Source organism: Argopecten irradians, chromosome 3 (genome assembly GCF_041381155.1).
Source record: "Argopecten irradians isolate NY chromosome 3, Ai_NY, whole genome shotgun sequence".
NCBI lineage: Eukaryota > Metazoa > Mollusca > Bivalvia > Pectinida > Pectinidae > Argopecten > Argopecten irradians.
Genome location: NC_091136.1, coordinates 60,153,143 through 60,169,076, shown reverse-complemented (window position 1 = coordinate 60,169,076; position 15,934 = coordinate 60,153,143). Strand labels below are relative to the sequence as shown.

General features: G+C 35.2%; 1 protein-coding gene and 1 long non-coding RNA gene across 2 annotated transcripts; both read right to left on the bottom strand.

Annotated features, from left to right (window-relative positions):
• Window positions 1-1,629: 1,629 nt before the first annotated feature.
• LOC138319257 (uncharacterized) lies at window positions 1,630-6,055 on the bottom strand. Its single transcript, XR_011207984.1, has 2 exons — window positions 4,912-6,055; window positions 1,630-2,324 (listed from the first exon to the last, which is right to left on the bottom strand). It is a non-coding gene; the product is annotated as an uncharacterized lncRNA (long non-coding RNA).
• A 2,933-nt stretch (window positions 6,056-8,988) lies between these two features.
• Window positions 8,989-11,525, bottom strand: LOC138319256 (arpin-like). Its single transcript, XM_069262281.1, has 6 exons — window positions 11,391-11,525; window positions 11,199-11,274; window positions 10,703-10,835; window positions 10,313-10,528; window positions 9,907-10,052; window positions 8,989-9,237 (listed from the first exon to the last, which is right to left on the bottom strand). Exons 1-6 carry the CDS (start codon window positions 11,480-11,482, stop codon window positions 9,232-9,234), a joined length of 669 nt encoding a protein of 222 aa, XP_069118382.1. The 5' UTR covers window positions 11,483-11,525; the 3' UTR covers window positions 8,989-9,231.
• Between the last annotated feature and the right edge of the window lie 4,409 nt (window positions 11,526-15,934).

Here is a 15,934-nt window from a genome sequence, read left to right as displayed (position 1 = left end):
CTAATTTATTTTCATTGTTTTATTATTTTTCATTTTCAATTTGTAGCCCACCATCAAGTGTCTCAAATTTTATATGTAGGTTCCCCTGGGACCCTTGTTGTGCATATTACTTTTGGGACTGATCGGTAAACAAGATGGCCGATAGGCCACCATCTTTGATTTTGATAATTGAAATTTGTTATTGATATTTCTCAGTAAATACTGAAGCGATCTGTCTCAAATTTTATTAAAACTCAAAGTTTGTTACTGTTATATATCTCAGAAAGTAATGATGAAAGGTTCTTTCTCAAATTTCATATGTAGTAAAAGTTTGAAAAGCAGAGAAAGGTTCCCTCTTTCCATTGTCAGACGTAGATCATTCTTTCGTGGGAGCCAAGAACCCTCTGGGATCTCTTGTTATTTCTTTAGAAGCATTAGGTATTGTGGTTGGGTCCGTATCTGGAATTACCGTTGGTTAACATTCTAATAATTGTTGCTTAGATAAGTTATTGTTGGGAATCACTTAATACATGTGTATATCCGATTATCCTTGAGGTCAATACATCCTCGACACTTGTTCTCATTATATCCACGTCAATATTACTAACCTCTGATTTTACGAGAATAACTTCCATCATAACTTACTCCATAAGCAGCTGAAGTTTTCAATTTTGAAGAGTGACGTAGTAGTCTAAAGTAAAAGTTTAGTATTAACACATCAGTATCTATGAATCATACAAATCATTCAACACAATGTATGTTTTCTTCAGTGTGGCAAACAAGTACTTAGTATACAGAAACTCGGTGTAAAATGTGATGATGGTAAATGTTACACAATAACATGACCAATGGGTAGCAAAAAGTTTTAAGTATGGAATCATTAAGTATGAGAAACGCCTGAAACTGTATGAAATTGACGTGGATGTCAACATACGACCCGAGAACTCTCCCTTATCTTGAGTATGACTGTGTAACTTGTAACCCGTAAACTGAAGGGACTTTGGTAGTGTTTTTTCAATGTTACTGGAGCTCTGATAATATATAGAATCAGCATGATATAGGACACTTGATTGCCGGTGTGCTGTGATGCTGGCGTATCGCACAAAGCATAGTTATATTTGTAACTGTCAACTGTATATTACAGAAACAATCAAATGTGCGAACTAAAACCATGGGAGGACAACGCGTTATAAATTCATTTAATATTATCTAAACGATTTATTGCCATTCGAAAATCAAGTCTATACCACATCAATATATAGTGTTGAATAGTTGGGTAATCAATGTTGTTGTATGTATAATCTATTGCATGTAATGATAGTGAACGTCTAGCTGTGTACATGTAGAAAATCGCAACATCAAAACGATTATTATAAGGTAACAATATATCAAACTAATCCGACCAGGGTATCACAGAATGAGCGTCTTCTAATGGTCGAAAAAATATCATAAACAAATCGAGGTAAAATCCGATGATTCATTGATTAGGAACATATAATGTCAAATATTAACCCAATAAACACACACCTGTCTACCAATCAAGCATCACTGTGTAAAATAAAAGACGGAGTCATTGTAGAGTGAAACTATCGTGTATATGTTAAAAACGATTAGAGTATATAATCCAATTAAGTAGAACTAAAATGGAAGCAATGGTTAGAATATCTTTATTGGACGATAGAGATTATAAAGAATGTAGAAATAGATATATTCTATATACATTTTTTACTCTGAAGAGCTATATCTGTTAATTTTACAGATGTGAAACTATTACTGGACGGCTCCGCTTTCCCAAGGACGTATTATAAATCCTTGGCTTTCCCAACACAAACGATTTATATGGCATGATGAAAATATACGTTGTCACATAACAGCTGTTACAATTCCAGTCTTTCCAGTAGATGTAACACTTAGCTGAATTATACACGTGTCTATTCGTGTCTCCATTGTAACAATAGCGTTCCATACGACGACGGTGTACAATCACCTGTCATGTCGATTGCTTCCCCTCTTTGTCTTTTGTTTTACCACGATAGTGATCCAGTACCATATCCACTTTTACCTTTCCTTTTCCCGAAGCGTTTGATCCAAGAATCGTGTATGTATTTGTCTGAACATCTGACAGGACCGTCATCAACAAGAACTGCCCTGGTAACCTTGCAGTCGTGGCAACAGGCCGCCATGTCGTACAGTTGTACCCCAAATACTTCCAAACAGCCAAGACAGCCATACAGACACGACTCGCGCACCTCACGTGGGTCACATGCCAGTGCAAAATTAGGTCGCGCCTGCGCATCACTCACCATCATCGTCACACACCATATCCAGACACATAGCCAGCTGACCTGAAAAAAAATCATCGAAACGATAAGAAATTCTTATATTTTAGATTGGTTGTGTTGAAAAGAGGTGAATATATGAACAAATCTATATATAGATTTTATCATTCAAAATAAGCTACACATTAAATAATTTAGGTTCTAAAATGCTTCAGTATCCTTCAAGTTTTCGATTTTCGATTGATTCCATCCATTATTATGAATTTTAAGTTTCTCCAGATTATGATCAAAATGTCTGTTTTAAAATGCAAATGCGATGTGCTTGTTCTTGAGTTATACAATGTATACGACAGTACGATAATCCAGCAGTTTTGACTATATAAATATAACTAAACTTAAATAATAACCATCTTCACTGTTTTTTACAATTAAGCGATTTCCCGTAAAACATATAAGAAGAAAAATAGTAAAACTTTTAGAAAATTCGGAGAAACCTTGTTGATTGATGACTGGCGTTCTAAAAATGCCGATAATAATGGTTATAGTAACGATAATTGCATATTACGTCTAGGTCTATGGCTATGTTTTTGACATGGTTCATGGATTGTTGTGTTCACAATAAATACCAATTATAAAAGCAAACAAAAAACTAGATGCAGTTGGCCAAAAAGATTAGAAAAATAAAAAAAAAATAAAAAAGGTGAAATTTTGGCAATTAGAATATATAAAATGCACGCACAATATATTTTCAAAGTGTCCACCGAATAGGTCAATTGTAAAGTTTATACACTGTAATTCAGTCAATATTTCTTTTTTTCTTCTGCCAATTATGATAATAATGCACCATGTAAATAAAATGTCAAAAACATGTGAACTTTATCGGACTTTTTAACAGGTACAGAAACTTATTTATCATCAGTTGTACATGGATGTGAAATAATGGCCGAATTTAACAAAGTGAGACACACAAAAAATATATAGACATTTCACCATTATGCTATAAAAACGATACTCAATCTGAGGTCCTTTATCCCACTCAGATATGTGTGAATTATCGGAATTCACAAGATCAGTATCGAAATATACACAAAGAAACTATATTTATTATATCGTCTTATCTACTGCGATGCAAAGGTTTCATAAGAATATAGTAGTATAATTTAAGGTTTAAAAATGGCGGCTATAGATTATAACATGCAAACATGGCATTATCAGACGTCCCGATTGATACCAATGTACATATTCAAAGTGATAATGTCATCTGAACATAATGGGGAAAATTGGTTTTTTAACTCTTTAAGTGCATTTCAACCAAATCTGCATGTTTTGCCCCAAATACAGCAGTTAAACTTTTTTTTCTCAAACTAGTCTTCGTTTCATGTTCCGTGTTCCTAAAAGTATAAAATAGCCATATATGAGACGATTGAAATGCCTATATGGTATATTTTCATCATCAGCCGCCATTTTCCTGACAAGTTCAAAAAGAACCCGATGTGTATGCCTTTGTAAAGTCGAATATGGTCAAATCATCGCTCCTATCACATACTATAAACACTATTAAATATAATGGCATTATATGGCGACAGAAATATGTATAGACTTGCAAAACTGAAATGTTTTGCATATTTTGTCAAAATTTACAAACAACAATCTAAGAATGAACAGTAATATCTAAGGTTAGGACGTATGCATAGACACTTTTTATTTACAAGTTATGGTCAATTACACCAAAGAAGTGATATATAGGCATACAAAAAATCACTAGTTTAAACGGACCTTAACCTTTACCCACTATTAACAATAGCTTTAAGAACAATAAAGATGTTATTTCTGTAATATCTCCAGAAAATGTTTATATATATATATAAAAAATATCTAGTTACTTTTCTTGTTAAGTTAATTTTGAAGGTTTGTTTGAAACTTTAAGCTAGCTATGAATTCAATATTTTCTCTACGCCAAATTATTGATATATGATTTGCCACTAGTAGAACTACATTGGTCAAAAAAGTATTCTCCATTACAGAGACGAATATTGCACAAAAACATCAACCGTTTTAATAGAGTGTTGTATTTACATGGATATGTAAGCTTTATCTAACAAAGTTTTTGTTAATAATGTCATTTTTAATACCAATCGTGTGACCACTGACACTTTCACCACGATTGTACATTGTATGTTGGTAACGAACCTGGAAACATCTTAGTAAATGTGCCTAATACGAACTGCTATATAACGACACTAGGGCCGCTAAGACAATAACATGTATGACCAGGTGTTTCAGGAGCATCAGCTTTGGTGACAACCGTTATGTGGGACCTGAACAGTAACATTATCTACAGAATATCTAGTATATCAACTTCTGTCTTACATCATTTATATCTTTATTTAGAAATTATAAATAATGTAAAAAACAAAACAAAAAACAAAAAAATTTGATATGAATATTTTCACATTTGCAAAAAATAAATAAATAAATTGTCACTGTTGATTGAGCAGCATTTCAATATGTATGACTATGCAAAACCCCAAAAACACTGTTTCAAAGCAAATCAACAAAAACAATTGGAAATATAACTAGTTGTTAACATTTGAAAATAAATTTGCGGAAAAGTGATTGAATTCAAATGAAAAGTAATAAAAAAGCGACTTACCGAGGTGTTCATGTTTAGTACCGGTGATCTGAGTGTGGCCAGGAGATGTCCTGTTTATATAACCTGTCTTTGTCAGGTTCTGCACAGTCCCCTCCAGAATAATGACACCTCATTGGTCAGACGGAAACAATCACTGTGACGTCATCACACAATGTTACCACGCTAATGAACCTAAGCGGAAGTCCTTATACATCTATTCATTGTTGAATAATCCTGCGCATTTCTGTCATTTGTTCACAAAACCTAAAAATCAATCTATTTCCAATAAAAGCGAAATCAGTGAGGACCAGGTCGGATCCGAGAGCATATCTGAACTCGTTAGTACACTATAAAATGGGATAACCAACAGCACCAGTTTCCTCACTAGCGCGCAGTGATAAACCAACAGGTGACAGCTCCAGATGTAATTATGACAGACCGAGCTAAATCTAGCGCGTTCAATTTTTACTGTCATCCGTTTACATGCTAACTCGTCCAGGACGACTGGAGACTTCAAAGGCGGGGTTACCATTACCTGGGTAATCGCTATGACGTTCTCTCTAAAGTCTTAACCGAGTAAAACAGAAGAAAAACAAGAGATTTTTCTCTAAACTTAAGTTATGTCGTTCGCTATTCAATTTTAACAAGCTTTGATAAAAATTATTTTTTAATTGTAAATTAATTTTATACACTTGCCAAGTGTTATAACCTTAAGCCTCTTTTGGTACACCATTATGACGGAAACAAGCAATATAATAGAGGGCGTGCTATCCATTAGAACTAACTCCATCCTGGACATTACACTCGATAAACTTTACAACAAACATTTCTATTTACTATCCTATACATCTTATCCAAACTTCCCATCTAGAAAGTCACGAAAATGAAAGACAATTGAGGAGGCTACATGTTTTTGTTACTGTAGCACCTGGTGGCCTGTCCACCTGTTGGTTAGATACTCGGTAGGTATACTTACACGCCGGGGATGATGCAGTACGTACGGGACTAAAGTTACACACTAAAGTGTTTAATTTCTCAAACCAAACCGTATCTTACTTCCGTCGTTTTTCACACCTATTCACAAATCACCAGAAACTTGTTTGTTGTCATTGTTACGAGTGAGATCACATTAGTCTTGTGTTAAAGCTATTTTATGTAACCTGGTAAGGCGATGTACCAGTTACCTATAAGGCGTTTTCAGTTGGGTTCAGTAGGTCTAAAACACTTTTGTTGCTTCAGTTAAGACGAAAGGGGTATAAGTCTTTTATGTCAATGGAAACTCTTAAAGTGCGGATAAGCTGAATCAAAATGACACTTTTAAAGAGTTATTGCCAACAAATCTGATTATCATATAGTTTTCAATGGGAAACATGCCCCAGACTTAATATTAGAGGTAGTTAGTTTTCTGTAAGATCTAAACGAAAGAATAATCAATAATTTAGGCAAATATTATTTTATCATTAAATCCCAGCGCGCCACTATTGGATACTGCTATGTGTAGTGTATACTGGAATTGGTACCGGTGTGTCTCATGCTACGTGTAGTCAACAGAAGATATTGTTATAACGTCACTGAAGGGAGGGCGTTAACGACAATGTACTAAGGTATCCGGGACAAAGTTTCGTTATGGAGTGAAAGTTATTACAAAATTTTCTGTAAATTTGATTTGTAAACGATGAATGAATGTAAATGAATAATTTCCGTGCACGATTTGAGGGATGGTTGAGAAGAATCAATAGTTCCCACCACACAGTGGACTGGTATGTTAGGAGTCGGGACCATATACCAGTCGCAATTAGTGTCTCTCAGGGTGGATCGATCACATCAACATACGACAAAAACTACACATCTTTGTTTTTGAATTCAATAAGGATGCTCATTAAGTCAAAGACATTGCAACCTCATGTGTCGTTTGGTATTTACTGTTACAGCCCGTCTAGTTCGAAATACTCTTTTTAATACATTAAGAATGACATGTCCATCATCAAGTCCACAAGGCTCACCTCATTAGCCAATTTGATCGCTCCATGTATGATTACTAGATGTTGATGTTGATTAAGCATTGAATCATTGTCAAATGCGTAAATGGTAGTATTTACCTTTCAGTCAAACTGAGGTCACAGTGAGTGGATATTGTCATCTGGCATCAAATCATGAGGTCACAGTGAGTGGATATTGTCATCTGGCATCAAATCATGAGGTCACAGTGAGTGGATATTGTCATCTGGCATCAAATCATGAGGTCACAGTGAGTGGATATTGTCATCTGGCATCAAATCATGAGGTCACAGTGAGTGGATATTGTCATCTGGCATCAAATCATGTCAAGTTATTGTTTAAGAACCATAAACAAATAGTCGTTTAGCGAGTCACAAAACCTTGACTTGAAATCTTCGGTTCCCAGAACAGCCGATACAATAATGATATTCCTTCCATTGATAATCTATACATTGTTTGGTCAAAACATAAAGCTAACGTCTAATTTATTAAACAAAATAATTTTGTCGAAATGTACTCAAATGTTGATTGGTTGATTAGATTAATATACCTTTGTTTGATTAATTAAAGTCCTAGCCAGCCAGCTAGGGTCGTGTAAGATGTCCTCCCATGTATGCAGTGTGTAGAGTGTGTGTGTAGTGCGAGGTGCGTGTTTTGGGAGACTGTGGTATGTTCGTGTTGTGTCTTCTTGTATAATGGAACTGTTGCCCTTTTTATAGTGATATATCACTGAAGCATGTCCCGAAGATACCAAGCAACACATCCCACCCGGAAGAAGAAAGTTAGGTAGAAAGAAGAAAAAATAATATCCAAAATTTAGTCGCCTTTTACTATCAATAGGGACAGCAGTTAAATTCTAACGCCCTACCTGCAGGACAGACCTTGTTTAGTATTTGTTCTATTTTAGCATTAAAAATTGCGAATTTTTTTTCCTGAAAACTAGGATTTTTCAATGATTTGATAGCTGGAGATTGATGTTAAGTACAGCATGTGGATCTTGATATGACCTGTTTAAGATGATTACACCCTATGGTCACATTGGCTAGGTCACGTGCATAAATGTAATTAAAGGTATCATCTGCTAAATAAGCATACAATGTTTTCTCATGTTTAAAGCAGAATTTTAAAGTATTTAGGCATGTTTTATGAGCTTATTGCAAATAACGCTTTCACTGAAGGTAGGATGATCGTAAAAGGTGACATTTGGAATCTTAATTTCGTGGTTACTGAGATGAAAATACTTCAATTTTCCAACCATTTCAAAGTTTAAGACTAATGTTTATTACTTAATTTGTATTGACACGATCTACTTCAGATGATTACATTCTAGGGTCACGTGCATAGATGTCACATTTAATGAATGGTATCGTCTGTCTACTAGGTATTTTCTTTATTCTCCATGTTTAAAGCAAGTGTTTAAGCTATTTATGTTTTAAGAAAAAAATAGTAAGCAACACCTACATTGCAAGTATGTGTCACTGTGACCCATTTCTTTAAATTTTCATCAGTTTTCTGAATTGAACTTACAGGCAAAACTGAAAATATATTATCTCTATTCTAATATTTAATTAATTAGAACTTAAACAATAAAAATAGAAATGTTCACTCTTTGACATCTGAAATTACCATAAGCCCAGAAAAAAAATCGGATATTCTCAATAGCATACAATATGCAGCTGACCCTTATGTATCTTCAAGCAAAATATTTTGCTAATCACCGAGTGGCCGTAAAATGGCCCAAAGTGATACCCCTTCTTTGGAAAAGAAAATACATGTATCTTGTTTGTGCTTACCCTGATTGTTATAAACATCATATTTATATTCCTATTATGAATTAATGAACTTTTTATTGTGGAGGAGAAGAACTAGTCTGAGGTATTAAGAACCAGACAACTAACAACACCATCACCAGCTATTAGTGTATATATGCTTCAAATGTCACGGCTACTATAATAATTGTAAAACATCAGTGGATTTTTTTCTTTCTTTTAATTAATCAAAATTAAGCGTTTATGGTCGACCTGTCTCTCCCACCAGGGTTTCCCGGCGTGTATAACTCAATAGATGTTCAAACTGTTTTGTCATAGAAGAAATAGTCAGTTTCTGGTTTGAATATAGCTTTAATGCTCAATAGAATACATATGAGTTTGAAGTAGATTTAAATATCTGCGATAAAGCTGTAAAATGGCTGAAATCTCCTATAAGAACACATTGTGTAGAACATAAACTTGTGTATTGAAAAAAGATGCCCCTCTTTTCAGATTTGTTCTTCCTCCGTTCAGATCTTCCCTCCACAGATCGCTGCTTATGAAGCAGTGGGTAAGACAGGACTGTCTGGTGTTGTCAATCCTGGCAATAAAACAGGTCAGAAAATGCTGTATATATGTATAAAAATGACACAATGTACAATGTACAATTGTTTTTTTTTTGTTTTTTTTTTACATTAATGTAGTTAAAAGATAAAATACGAACGTATCAACAATACCAAACAACACAAACAAGACGTAATGCATCGGAGTCATAAACTAATCTTAAGACTTAAATTGTGCCTGTAACCAATGAAAGATAATGTGATATGTAAGTGGCTCTGTCAACACATGGGCTGCTTTTTTCAGTCTTAACACTATTATGTGATCTTTGGGGATTTTGAGCAATGCTAAAGCATTGCATGCCCCCTGCCGATACCCGCCAGCTACTGTACTGACCTTAACCTATTTTAGCAACAATAGGCTTTGTAATCGACCTTTTGACCCCAAATTCAATATTCCAAGCTCTGATACCTCATATCAAAACTTCAATTAAACAAAGTTTAAATAAACCCATTGATTTGTTTTAAAGTTGCTGTCCAAAAACAATGTATTTTAAGTAACAGTGACCTTAAGAGTTGACATTTTTAACAAAACAATGTATTTTAAGTAACAGTGACCTTAAGAGTTGACCTTTTGACTCCACAGAATAAATAACCGGCTAATAACCGGATCCCTCAGTATACCAACTATCGACACATATTTTACACACCCAATCCTGCTCATCCTGCTCATCCTCGTCCTCAGGTGCGTTCGACTTGAGTCCCATGATTTTGTCTGTCCACGATCCCCCTACTTGTTCTCCTCCTGCAAAGTTAGACACACTGGACGATTGGACATCCATCTTGGCAATACTAACTGAAATAGTGATAAGTCTGATTAATATCAATGGTTCAATGTATACCCAATGGTTCATTTCATTTTGTATTATTTTTGTTTCGATAAGGGGTAAATTGTATCTGAAATTCGTGTTGATATATCCTTTGTACACTCACTCTTAACAGATTCAGATAAGTATTTCACGTAAAAACGTGTACATAGATAGCAAAACAAACAATATATACAACACTTACTATGTCATTAATCTGAAATTTTGATAACTATAGTAAATTACTTACATATTATTGGTCCATTTCCTCTTGTTTTCACTCGTATAGCCTCTCTTTCACACAGCTCCAATTTTTCAGCTTCACTCTCTGGTAACCATAGCGACAGACATTGGTCACATCCGGAAGGTTGTTGTTTACTAGTCAGTGATGACAACTCCTGATTGGTTAATAAATCTGCTGCTTGCTGATTGGTCAGACGATCAGTCTGTCCCTTTGCTTCTACCTCTACAAAATGTGTTTCAATGATAAAGATTTATTTGTGTCAATTAACATACGCTATCTGTATTAAGCTCCTACTGATTGGTTTAGTAAAAGGAGACATCATTTCTCTGATTTGATGTATAAATAAACACAACTAGGCCTACGTGCATCTTGATTTTTAGACCTAAGTTTACTTACTATAAGATGAGTTAAGATATCCAGTCCGGACCTTCTGTGTTTCACCGAAGTTTGGTTCTGTCTCGTTCCCACTGCTATCAAACTTCCGTCTGTGTATTCGGTCAGGAGTGACATACAAAAGGTAATATCTGTACTGTAGTATACAAGTAAACAATAGAAAAGGTAATATCTGTACTGTAGTATACAGGTAAACAATAGAAAAGGTAATATTTGTACTGTAGTATACAAGTAAACAAAACAAAAGGTAATGTCTGTTCTGTAGTATACAGTAAACAATACAAAAGGTAATATTTGTACTGTTGTATACAAGTAAACAATACAAAAGGTAATATCTGTACTGTATTCTACAGGTAGGCAATTTACAAAAGGTAATATATGTACTGTAGTATACGATAAACAATACAACTAGTGTACATGATTCAAAAATAAGTCATGTCACAGTTGTTGACATCTTGTTTCTGACTTTGTTAAAGAGATAAATTAAAAAATTGAATACCTTTAAGTCCTTGCAGTCTGTGACAGCTACCCTAGCGCGGCCCTTGATGACTCCTTCAATAATTACTCCATCTCCACTGTAATGCCATATACAAGGGTACAGTTAACTTTCTCACCAATGACAACAGAGATAAAACACCTCACCAAATACGTGTGTCGTCATAGAAATACATAATTCGCTAAACTTTCTTACCTCGATACATCTGTCTCTGACCACGCCCTACTCACACGGACGTTACCCACGGGCAAGTTAGCAAGGGGCTTGTTATCGTACAGTCGGCTCATTCCAGGTTTTGTTTACTTCCGGGGTGATAAACTTCTGTTAGAGTTATCTCGCTTTGATCAAACATTGACAACGTTAATGAGTACGGAGTGTACCTGTACATTTTTCATTCAGCGAGACCATGTTGACCGGTTCACACGCTAGCTTACAGGAATTGTTTTATTATTATTTTCTTATAAGTTTTTTGTAGTTATTCATGTGCATTTTGTCTAATAAGAAAGAAATATTTATAGGATGGTATGGATTTGTGTATTGTGAAAGGCGGTTGAGTTTTTGGTTTATTAAATCAGCTTCGGCGTGGTCGAGCCCTTGCAATTTATTTACGAGTTGCGTTGTTATTATTAATAGCGGTAAGCGCAGTGTTTTGGAGAAACAACCGAAAACTGTATTCAAACAATTCGAGGCCCGTAAGGTGCCGATTATTTTCCATTATCTTGACTATCTACTGTTTGAGATATTTCTCTTACTTAAAACATGTCAATTTTGTGTGCAATGCTAACCACAGGGATCTGAGAATTAGTTACAGATTATATAATCATGGACCCACTAGACACAGGGATCTGAGAATTAGTGACAGATTATATAATCATGGACCCACCAGACACAGGGATCTGAGAATTAGTTACAGATTATATAATCATGGACCCACCAGACACAGGGATCTGAGAATTAGTTACAGATTATATAATCATGGACCCACCAGACACAGGGATCTGAGAATTAGTTACAGATTATATAATCATGGACCCACCAGACACAGGGATCTGAGAATTAGTTACAGATTATATAATCATGGACCCACCAGACACAGGGATCTGAGAATTAGTTACAGATTATATAATCATGGACCCACCAGAGTGCCCTAAGACCATTTTTAGAAGTTGTAGAGATCTAGATCAAAAAACGATAAAAATCATATTCTACATATGGTACTACGAGAAGGGTGGAAAGCCTTAGACAAAAAAATTTCCAACCCGCCCACCTTTATCGGCTATAAAAACACATTGCGAGTGTATCGTCATAAAAAAAACGGTTACTACCGTTGAAAAGAGCGATAATTTTCCTTTCAAAATCATCCTACACATCTATACAAAAGTGCTGTCATTATGACGACATAAGCCCCATTATGACAAACATTTTGAACATCAGCTAATTAAGAATTATACTGGCGGTGTGGCCAATATAATATGCATGAGCGAGGCATCGGCTGCAATCTTTTCGGGACGTTGTACATTTATATAAGGATTTTGCTGTAACTATTCAAATATATACAACTGTGGACTTTTTATAGCCGGCCAATGAGATTGCAGCCGAAGCCTCGCTCATGCATATTATATCGGCCACACCATGTTCAAGATGTATGTCATAATGGGACTGTACAGATGTGTAGGATGATTTTGAAAGGAAAATTATTGCTCTTTCCAACGGTAGTAACCGTTTTTATGACGATATACTAGAAATGTGTTTTTTATAGCCGCTAATGGTGGGCGGGTTAGAAATTTGGAGTTTAAGGCTTCCCACCCTTCTCGTATATAGTACCATGTAGAATACGATTTTTATCGTTTTTTTATCTAGACCTCTAAAACGTCTAAAATGGTCTCAGGGCACACTGGTGGGTCCATAATTATATAATCTGTAACTAATTATCAGATCCCTGTGACGTTAACTATAGCTATAATGCTAATTATGGCTATTGTGACTAACTAATCTACAGAGCTACAGGTAAGGCCTCCAATCACCTATCACACAGAAAAATCTCTCTACTCTGGTCATTCATTGCATGAAATTTTCATGAAATTCCATATGATGAAATGCCCTGAAACATGATTTATACTTATCGGGAGTTATTGACCTTACACCACACAATGAACATATTTTGGCGTCAACATCGTCAGATGTTCTTTTCTGAATTTTATATTATAATTTAATCATTTAATTTCATATGTTACACTTATTTCTATTGGTTAGATCTTTGAGGTTATTTTTCCATAGGCCGAAAGAATTGTACGTCAAGTATTATGACGTCATATATACAAAACAGTTCGCGGGGAATTTTAAAAGCGGCACAGTCATTTGCCAAACTGGATTATTGAATAAGATATCACTGCGCCACAACTCAGTTTGTTTTATTGCAAAAGTAAATGAAATTACGGAAATTTACGCCTAATTAGTACCTGAGTGAGTTATCTGTATTAAATCATAAGCATAATTCTCAATATCTTTGGGGTTATGAAGTCATAGACAAAAAACGGACGGACATTCTTTTTCATAGACGCTTCGCATGTATGAAGAATTTCCTTCCGTTTTTTGTCTATGACTTCATGACCCCAAAAGATATTGAGAATAATGCTTAAAAGTACAAAATAATCTTGTTGGTGACAAAAGGAATAACATGATTGGTGTGTTTACGGAGGAAAAACATCCATTCAATGTTAACATCATTGTACAGCATTTAAAAAAAACAACTAAAATCCATGCGTCCAGAAATGTTAAATCAAATAACATGCTGAAATCTATTAAAAGTCGAATGTGCAAGTAGATACATATGTAGCATTGCATATACAGTAACATATATTGTCCACACCTATGCAAACTTATGGAGACTTTTAAACTATAAAAGGAGCGGGTCGGTGTGGTTTGTACATAGTGTTGAATACTGTCTCTGTCACTCAGCAGACGGAGCATGCTTCTTCGTTTCAGTCGGTAGAGCCGTAGATTTCCACGCCGGAGACCTGGGTTCGATTCCTGGTCGGGCACTTGAAAGGAATTTAGGTATTTTTCTTGTTCTTCTACAAATTATAACTACAAAATCATCGTTAATGCAATTTACAAATCGAAAACGATCACATAATAAACTGAATAATGGTTTTCTCAGAAATACATAAACATGTACACCAATAGCATGGACACCAGCAAAAGTGTACACCGGAAAAATCATTATGTCAAATTTCGGTTATGCACATCGCAAGTTCTTGTTGGAATTGACGTAAGTATTGGTAAACCGAAATGGAATAAATCATTAAAACATTAAAGTGAATAGTCGGGCAAAGGAAACCAGTCTAAATGCGTTCTTTGGCCTTCCAAAAGTCATTGTATACTATAATGATGGTCAAGTTCTGCTTTCGGTGTCCAGTTTTGACCATTGAAATTTTGGGGAAGCCCCGTGTAAATTTAGCACAGTTCTAAATATAAATTCGCCAAACTCTTTGAAAACGAGGCTGCCTGGAAATGTCAACATGGACTAATAAAATCTGTTACCTGTAAGTGAACGAGATCGGGTTATCTCAGTCAAGGGCTAAGATTTTGTAACATAATCCCAACCGAGGCGTTGGCCGAGGTTGGGATGTTACAAAATCTTAGCCCTCGACTGAGATAACCCGATCTCGATCACTTAAAGGTAATAGATTTTTTTTCTCGCGCCTCTAAGATATAACAAAACTCATCTATATACGCGTTCAGAGTGTAAAACTATCCCGTCTTGGGCCTCCTGGTTCAAAGCCGATTAACCATTTCATCTGCGCTTCGATTTCAGTCATTCCGCATAAAACTATAGTTCGGTTATATCAAAGAGAAAACGATGAGCAATCGGTACATACTGTTTTCATAATTAAAAACAACAACCGAACAATGCATGGTAAATGACTGAATGCACATATTTCTAATAATATTGATTATCTGACGCAAGTGACGTCACCGGTTCGAGAGTTTTACGTCACATGCGCGGACTGTTACATGAAAGGCGTAAAATTCCGCCAAAATTCGCGTAAAGGTACCAGACAGATCGGACGAGATAGAAAAATCTAGCACCGGGTATCATGTGCGATTTCCCTGTCCGAGGTGCGAGAAATGTGTTTCTCAGTCGTGTCGGTTTCGTTTCGTGTGATAAACCACTAATGCGGTATGTAAATTGTTGTTTTGAGATGATACATTTGATGCAAATGAAGTATTCTTACATTGATGATAATGCTTTGTAATCATTTTTCGATAAAAGCATCTTTATACATGGAAATCGACACAAATATTCGGCCGATGCAAAGATGGGGCCCCGGCAAGGGGAAATTATTGCAGCATCGCATTCGTCGTATTTTATATCAACTGAAGGTTAAATACAAATAATCGTAACATAATTTCCCATTTAAAACCACACGAAAACGTTCCATACAACGTCCATGCATGTAGCTGTCAAAGATGTGAAAATAAATTAGCTCATACATAGATATTTTACAAGTACAATATATGTGTTCAATTATTCGTGTAGTTTTTTGCAGAGATTTAATTAAATTATCTATGTCTCTGGTTTTTTTTTGTAAACAATATTTGAGTTCTGGAGAGAGATGACATGAATGTCCAGCTGGAAGGAAAGAAACTTTTATGATGTATATGTATTGTACAATGTATATATGTAAACGTACATTCCATGTAGCTGCTATAGAATTACAACTAGGAAATTCTCT